This window comes from Cebus imitator, unplaced genomic scaffold, assembly GCF_001604975.1.
Source record: "Cebus imitator isolate Cc_AM_T3 unplaced genomic scaffold, Cebus_imitator-1.0 Scaffold83, whole genome shotgun sequence".
NCBI lineage: Eukaryota > Metazoa > Chordata > Mammalia > Primates > Cebidae > Cebus > Cebus imitator.
This window is the reverse complement of record NW_016107398.1, coordinates 4,752,689-4,761,295: the sequence shown is the minus strand read 5'-3', so window position 1 is coordinate 4,761,295 and position 8,607 is coordinate 4,752,689. Positions and strand designations below refer to the sequence as shown.

At 43.4% G+C, this 8,607-nt stretch overlaps 1 protein-coding gene across 2 annotated transcripts in view; it reads left to right on the top strand.

The window, feature by feature from the left end:
• Nucleotides 1-1,417: 1,417 nt before the first annotated feature.
• The window catches only part of PPP2R5E (protein phosphatase 2 regulatory subunit B'epsilon), a 173,130-nt gene continuing 165,940 nt past the window's right edge, over nt 1,418-8,607 (top strand). Inside the window, exons 1-2 of one of the 2 annotated variants that reach the window (XM_017533954.2) lie at nt 1,418-2,012; nt 4,463-4,626. In XM_017533954.2, the coding sequence (XP_017389443.1) occupies nt 4,470-4,626 (157 nt within the window). In that variant the 5' untranslated portion in view covers nt 1,418-2,012; nt 4,463-4,469. The remainder of the gene's footprint in view (nt 2,013-4,462; nt 4,627-8,607) is intronic. The other variant, XM_017533956.2, reaches the window with a different exon arrangement.

Genomic DNA, 8,607 nt, shown 5'->3' with positions numbered 1-8,607 from the left:
ACAAAATTATTTTTCCACTCAAGAGCCATTTCTGGGAGTATGCAAAGAATATTTCAAAACTCTAGTGTTTAACAACAGAAACAGGAGAATTGCAAATCCATTTTTGTTGTCACTTGTACATATGGTACATATAGTTTTATTTATATATAGTTCTATTCCCTAACCGTATAGAAAAGATGATATAATGCTGAGGGAAAAAACTAGGCTACAGATTGACATATATTATTAATATAAAAAGAAAAAATTCTGAAAGGAAGTATGCAAATGCTTTAAGTGGCTATCTCTGAGAAAATATGTTAATTTTTTTGCCCCCCCCCGCACTATTTCCTAAGTTTTGAACAACTGGTACTCTGATGTTTGTAGTTAGCATTAATAATTTCTTTCCTTTTTCTCCTCAAACAATGTATGTAGGGTGCATTCTAACACATAAATCCAAGAATATAATCTGAAATGTTTCATTTGGCCGTTTGCATTAACCAACGATGCAAACACATCTCCAAAGACCTCATTACTTATTCTAGATAGAGTTAAGTAGGCTTCTCCATTAACTCTTTCGGGTCCAACTTGCCAATTAAAATCTCGAAACTCCTCAAGTTTGGAGCTGGGTCTTTCCGAGCTCTGAACAGCCGGCTGGCCGGTGGGTTATTCTGAACAGACTGAAAACCGTGGCAACAGCGTTCCCACCTGCATTAACTAAGTGTGCGCTGGCCTCAACCGAGGCGTGGAGGCTCCAGGGGTCTAATATTCAAAACAGACGTTTAGAGAAAAGAAGACGAGGGAGAATTCGAAGCGTTACTAAACCCTGGGCCAGGCCTCCCACCAGGTTCAGCGAAGAGCGACTGCTGGGAGTTTCAAGGGGACCCATTTACACAAGCAGTGGCGCACAGGCGCGGGCGGGGGAATCATATTCCTGTCTACGCATCAGCGGTTCCCGTCCTGAGTGGGACTCCCCAAGGCCAGAAAGGCCACACTAGCTGCAGGGCGGGATCAAGACTCGAGGGCTCCCCGACTCTTGGCCGACCCTTGCCCTCGGAATCCTCTGGTCGAAGACGACCGCCATCCAAAGGCTCCGCACAGCACGGAAAGCCAGCCCGCTGATCTGCTAGTCGCACACCTCCCAGAATTAAGGAGCTCCTCTCAGGTCCAGCGGCTTCCCACTTCAGCCTGCCCCACCGCCGGGCGGAAGCGGCCGCTGCACCACCCGAGGTCGCGGCTGCATCCGGGTCCTTCACGCTTCGGCCCAATCCTCTTCCCACCCTCCTGTTTCTCCGCCCTCCTGCCTCCAATCCCTGATCAGGTCTCAACCGAACTTGTTGGCAGGGGAGTGAAGGCGGACGAGGGCCAATGAGGCCTCGCTTCCCGTTTGAAGTCTCCAGTGGGCTGGCGCCGGAGGCGGGCACTGCTGGACAGAAGGTTTGGTTGCGCGTGTGCCATGGACTCAGCCGCCCGGTGATATTGACAATAGGAGAGAGAAAGGGGCATTGACTGGGACCCATCGCGGGTAGCGAACTGTGGCTCTGGCAGCGGCAGCTCCAGCTCCTGCGGCTCCTCCTCCTTCTCTGGCCCCCTTCTCTTGCTGCCGCTGCAAATCCAGTCTTCCTCCCTCCCTTCCCCCCCTCCCCACGTCGCCGCCGCCGCCGCCGCCGCCGCCGCCGGGTCCCGGGCAACGAGCTGAGGCGCCGCCCGCCAGGAATGTGAGCGAGGAGCCACCGGCGGAGCCGCAACGGGGTCGGTGCCGATTTGATGGGACGGGCCCGCGGGGGAGGATCGTGAGGCCGCCGCCGCCGCTGGAGCGCTGAGGTTCGGGTCCGGCCGTGAGGCCTAGAGGCTCCGCCGCCGCGGAACCGGAGGGACGCCGTACCGGACAGCCGTCGCCCCGGGCTCCCCGCAGCTCCCCGGACCTCCCCCTGCACGTCCCGGTCCCGCCGCCCGCCCCCGCTGCGGCCCCCTTGCCCGTCTCCGGCCCCTCCAAGCCACAGATCATCTTCGGATTCTTCCTCAGAAGCTTCAAGGTAACTTCGTCCCTCCAGCACCGCGGCTCGCCCGCTTCCCTGGTTTCTCCCGGTCTTCCTGGGGAACCCATGGGACACCGGCCTTGGGAAGGCCTGGCCGGGCAGGCGAGGGGTGCGGTGGGGTGGGGTGCGGGTGCAGGAGCGGGGGCGCTCGTCCCACTTGTCTGATTTACCTGCAAATGCTTCTGATGATACCTCTCATTCACTCTGCCCCCTCCCCCCTTTTTCTTCACCTTCTGGGATTGGAGGCGTTTTCTTGCTCCCCTTTATCCACTGGTGGGGGCGGGGAATAAAGGGGGGTTTGGTGTGAGGAGGATTCTCTAGCAGCTTATCTTCCCCAAGGCTTGGGGTGTGGGTTAGGAGCAAAGGGAGTATGTAAGCATCCCCACAGACAAACCCCTTCCCTGTCTTTCTTTCCATACTGCCCATTAACCGCTTTGGATTATCCTGAGCCAGGGAAATGCCCCGTGCCCGCTGATTAGAGGATGATAAAGCTTCTGGCGCCCCGGCCCAGGGCGAAACCTGTTTCCCCCGGCTTTGCATGGACCCGCTGTTACCTTACGTTTAGTTTTGCAATGCTTCAGGGTTGCGATCCTTGACGTTTATTCTGCGCCTTGGGCATAAGGGGTAAATGATTTTTTAAAAAGCTACCTATATATCGTCGTAGGGATGAGACATGAGAGAGTAGGAATAAAGAAAAGACAGAGTGATGGAGGAAGAGGATTTACTGAAATTTTGTAGTGTTAGAGTTAGAATGAAGTCTAAATAATTCACATACCAGATTGGAAAATCGGCTCCTAAATTTGCAACGTACAAATATGATGTGGAGCTTTTGGCTGATGCAGTCGTTTTGATATTTTAAAGTCATCTTAACATCTTCTGTAGTCATTCATAGTTTGCAATTCTGTTTTGAATACCTCGCATTATGTTAAGGCTAAATTAGGTACTTTTTTTTAAAAAAACTTTTTTTTTTTAAATTTAAGAAAACCAAAGAAGACTTCAAAATTCCAAACGTCAATATCATATGTGTGTGTGTTTAAATGTTTTTGTTATTTTAAATTGTCAAAATCTACGTAATCCAGTAACTTTTTATTCTACGTGTTCAGGAAGAAATTCCCATACTCTTTTATTTAGAAGTTAAAAACCACTTGTCTTATGTATTGCAATGACAGGCGAGTAATTGCATTTCAGCATTTCCCCCATATGCATTATTTCTATCCTAGTCTGCCATTAATCTTGAATGGAGCCTCAGTGCCATGGAAATGATGGCATCTGTTTAAATTGGTGAATGAAATTAACTGTTTTAACACTTGTTACTTTTAGGAAATAGCTTTCATTTTAGTTACTCGGGAGGGTTAAAAAATGCAAAAGTACTGTTCAGTTCTGTAAATTTAATGGAATGAAAATTGGTATTTGATGATGTGCTTCAAGGTCTAAACCTCAAGGGAACTCAACCTGGTTGTTTCAGTAGGCTGTGAATTTATGTTTTCAGTTCAACTTTTGTGCTTGATTTCCTCATAGTTTTATTAAGCTTAAATAAGGTGGCTTCATTCAAAAAGAAGACTTCTTTGAAATACTTTAATTATGCCTTTTATGTGTTTTGTTTAATGTAGCCTGTCCTCATTTGCAGTGTGGTGCAGTTTATCATGGCTAACACAACACAGTCCATTAAAAGTTATGCCTAGATAGTTTCAGTAGTGGTAAATTTCACCTTGCTGTGATACATTGGTATAGATTCTTGAAGTACACTAAAGCTTTCAACTCCAGAACCCATTCATAATATTAAATATCTTGGGAAAATGTATCAATGGAAGTTTTCCAGCTGCAGAATAGCTCCAAAAATTACTTGAAGATGTGAAGAGCTTTGCAGTTAGAAAATAGGCAGGCAGCATGGAGTTCTTTAAGCCTAGATGAATGTCTTTAATGCTTAATATGGAATGGCTAATACATTAGAGTTCTGATATTGTTTCCGTGATACATACATTATTTTCACCAGTTTTCTTTTCTTTTCTTTTTTTGAGACGGAGTCTTGCTTTGTTGCCCAGGCTGGAGTGCAATGGTGGGATCTCAGCTAACTGCAACCTCCGCCTCCTGGGTTCAAGCAATTCTTCTGCCTCAGCCTCCCGAGTAGCTGTGATTATAGGCATCTGCCATCATGCCCGGGCTATTTTTGTATTTTTGTAGAGATGGTGTTTCACCATGTTGGCCAGATTGGTCTTGAACTCCTGACCTCAAGTGATCCACCCACCTCAGCCTCCCAAAGTGCTGGGATTACAAGCATGAGCCACTGTGCCTGGCTGACATAAGACTTTTCTTAATTGATTTTATTTTCTTTAGCACTTATTCCCATTTTCATGTATATTGTGTATGGGAACTTTAGAATTTGTGTAACTCACATGTATGCTTCTACCTTGAGAATGTATGGGTTTATGATACTTCTTTCTCTTCAGTAGGGATATGTCCTCAGCACCAACTACTCCTCCATCAGTGGATAAAGTAGACGGATTTTCTCGGAAGTCCGTCAGAAAAGCCAGACAGAAGAGGTCGCAAAGTTCCTCACAGTTTAGGTCTCAAGGCAAGCCTATTGAGTTAACACCTCTGCCGCTGCTAAAAGGTAAGGCTCATGACCAGGTGATGCAATCTTTTTCAATAGATCTTTCTACATCTACATATAATTTCCTTTTTGTAGAGTTTTATATGTGTTGCAGATTGAAGGATGGTGGATACTTCACACACACTGAAGTTACTAATGTGTGACCAGATATACCCACTCTCCTTTTTAAAGGGCTCAATTTAGTCTCTCTTTGGGCAAGTAGAAAGAAACTTGTTCTCAGGAGAATACTCACATTGATGAGTAGGTAAACTAAGTACTAGAGCAACTTTTAAGATGTCTGGGTTTGTGCTTTTCAGTTTTTCTTCTATTGACATTTAGGTGGATACACTATATGCAATGACAACTACAGATTACGCTGTTTTAGGAAGTAGACCCTAGTAGAGGAGATGGTACCATTCATTAATTTACATACAGAAAATGGTATTTGGAAGAATTCATTTTAAAAATCAAGAAAAAAATTGTCAATTTATAATTGTTTACATACATTCTTGTTTTCACATAGTATGAGTAGAAAAAGTATATGATGATCATACTTCTTTAGTATGATCTTTTCTTTGGAATTTGTTAATTTGTTTATTTTTATTGTTTGAGACAGAGTCTCCATTTGTTGTGCAGGCTAGAGTGCAGTGACATGATTTTAGTTCATGCAGCCTCTACCTCCTAGGTTCAAGTGATTGTCCTGCCTCGGCCTCCCAAGTAGCTGGAAGTACAAGTGCCCACCACCATACCCAGCTAATTTTTGTATTTTTAGTAGAGACAGCGTTTCACCATGTTGGCCAGGCTAGTCTTGAACTCCTGACCTCAAGTGATCCCACCTTGACCTCGCAAAGTGCTGGGATTACAGGTGTGAGCCACCGCACCTGGCCTGAAATGTGTTAACAAGTTTTTTGTTTTTTTTTCTTTTGACACAGTCTCATGCTGTCATTCCAGCTAGAGTTCAGTGCGGACAGAGTGAAAGTGCAGGTCAAGGCTCACTGTGGCCTCAACGTCCTAGGCTCAAGTGATCCTCCCTTTCCCCAGTAGCTGAGATCAGCTTCCCGAGTAGCTGGGACTACAGGAGTGCCACCATGCCTGGCTAATTTTTCTGTCTTTTTGTAGAGATGGGGTTTGGCCATATTGCACAGGCTGGTCTCGAATTGCCTTGGCCTCCCAGTGCCAGGATTGTAGGCATGAGCCACCATGCCTGGCCTAACACATTTTTAATATGAAGAGTTTTTTCTAAATTTGGCGTTTCAACTTTTGTTTGGGTATGTGGTTACTTTTTTTTCCCTTTTAATTTTCATGTTTGCTTCATGTTTATGAACATTACAGGCGTAAGCTACCTTGCTTGGGCATTTTTAGTAATTAATCTGAAGAGGATATGTAATAGGTGTTGTTTGAAAAATGTCAGAGCATAACTTTTATAGTGTGAAAACCATCAGAGTTTACCTTTGAAGGTGGATGTTTCTGTGCTGAATACTGAAGAGTGGGAGAAAGGGGATATGAACAACAGTGAGCTTTAGTGGCTTGGAGGAAACCAGGCAAACTGATTTGCTAGTTCATTATTGCAGACTTATTTCTGTAACATTTTGTGAAATCAGAAGGTATTATAAGAGAAACTGGAATGTAACTGGAAAAGAGCCTCAAAATTTAGCTTAGGAGATTTCAAGCTTATATATTTTTTCCATATGAACACTTTTTATAAAGGGAGAGAGATTCATAAATAATATTCTAATGTTTATGCAAAATTGGTGGAAACTGATTACGGTAAAGATGATATATCTACTAGTCAGTAAAGATGAGCTCCTGTGAGTTTTGGGGGAGAACATTTTGACTAGAGATTTTGTTGGTCAAAATGAAAATAGTAATTATGAGTCTTTGGAAAGAAGATGAAGGAAACACTCTAGATTAAACTGTGTTTGAAATACAAAGTTGGGAGACATTGATTTTTAGTAATTTACTTATTTATTTATTCTTTCGAGATGGAGTCTCACTCTGTCACCCAGGCTGGAGTACAGTGGCACAATCTTGGCTCACTGCAGCGTCTGCCTCCAGGTTCAAGCAGTTTTCTGCCTCAGCTTCCTGAGTATCTGGGATTATAGGCGTGTGCTACCACGCCCAGCTGATTTTTGTGTGTGTGTGTTTTTAGTAGAGACAGGGTTTCACCATGTTGGCCAGGCAAGTCGTGAACTCCTGACCATGTGATCCACCCGCCTCGGCCTCCCACAGGGCTGGAATTACAGGCGTAAGCCACCGTGCCTGGGCATTTTTAGTAATTTATTTAATCTGAAGTAGATATGTAATAGCTGTTAGTGCCTGTATCTGATGAAGGACTTCATTCTGAGGATGTCAGTTAAACATTTTTTTAGAATTAGAAGGAATTAAAAAACTTTATTGTTACACTAATTTAGACTTAACTGACCTGACCACTCATAGGGTATTGGTTTTGTGGGCAGTGAAGTAAGCATGCATGAGAAGAATTTGGATACATGCTTTAAGAATTTGGACACTGGCCGGGCGCGGTGGCTCATGCCTGTAATCCCAGTACTTTGGGAGGCTGAGGTGGGCGGATCACAAGGTCAGGTGATCGAGACCATTCTGGCCAACATGATGAAACCCCATCTCTACTAAAAATTCAAAAATGAGCTGGGTGTGGTGGAGGATGCCTGTAATTCCAGCTATTCGGGAGACTGAGGCAGGAGAGTTGCTTGAACCCGGGAGGCAGAGGTTCCAGTGAGCCGAGATTATGCCACTGCACTCTAGCCTGGTGACAGAGCAAGACTCTGTCTCGAAAAAAAAAAAAAAGAATTTGGACACATGCTTTAATGTCTTTTTTCTTATTTTGAAAAATATACATAACATTTACCATTTTAACCACATTTAAATGTGCACTTCAGTGGCGTTAAGTACCTTGACATTGTTGTGCAGCCGTCACTACCATCCATCTCCAGAACCTTCTCATCTACCCCAACTGAAGCTCTGTACCTGTTAAACACTAACTCCCTGTTTCCCTCCCGCAGGCCCTGGTAACCACCATTCTGTATTTTGTCTCTATGAATTTGACTACTCTAGGTACCTCCTATAAGTGATGCCATGCAATATTTGTCTTTTTGTGACTGGCTTATTTCACTTAGTATAGTGTTTTCAGTGCTCATCTCTGTTGTAGGATGTGTCAGAATTTCATTCTGTTTTGAAGTCTGCGTAGTATCACTGTATATACATACCATATATTTTTTTATCCATGAATTCATTGATGGACACTTGGGTTGCTTCCACCTTTAGGCTATTGTGAATAATGCTGCCATGACCATGATGTACAGATACCTGTTTAAATTCTGGCTTTTCTTTTGGGTGTGTATCCAGAAGTGAAATTGCTGGATCATATGTTGATTTTTTTCAGGAATTGCCATACATATTGCCACAGCAACTGTCTCATTTTTTATTCCCAGTAGCAATGCATACGGGTTCCAATTTTCCATATCCTCACCATCATTCATTTTCTGCTTTTTAATTTTTTGATTATGGTCATTGTAATGAGCATGAAGTGGTATTTCATTGTGATTTTGATTTGTATTTCCCTAATGATTAGGGATGTTGAGCATCTTTTCATGTGCTTATGGGTCATTTTTATATGCTTTACTCACTTTTAAAAGTGAAGTCTGCTAGTATTGCAAGTTTTCCAAGAACTCTGCTCTCCAAGAATATGATTTTATGGACTTGTATATTTTGCTAGCATGAGAGAATTGGAGAGTAACAGGATTATATACTGACAAACCTAATTCCAGATTAACTAATAGTGATGGTTGTGTAGTAAGCACATTCTGGGTAAATATTCTGGAAAGTATTCTATTAGATTTCCATATCTGTCTATAGAATAACATAAGGAAGTATAATCAGAAATAGACTTCAGTAATGGATATTTGCTCTTGATTTTTTAGGAAGTAATTTATGGAATATAAAGAAAATATAGGAGGAATTTCTTGTTTTTTTTTTTTTTTTTTT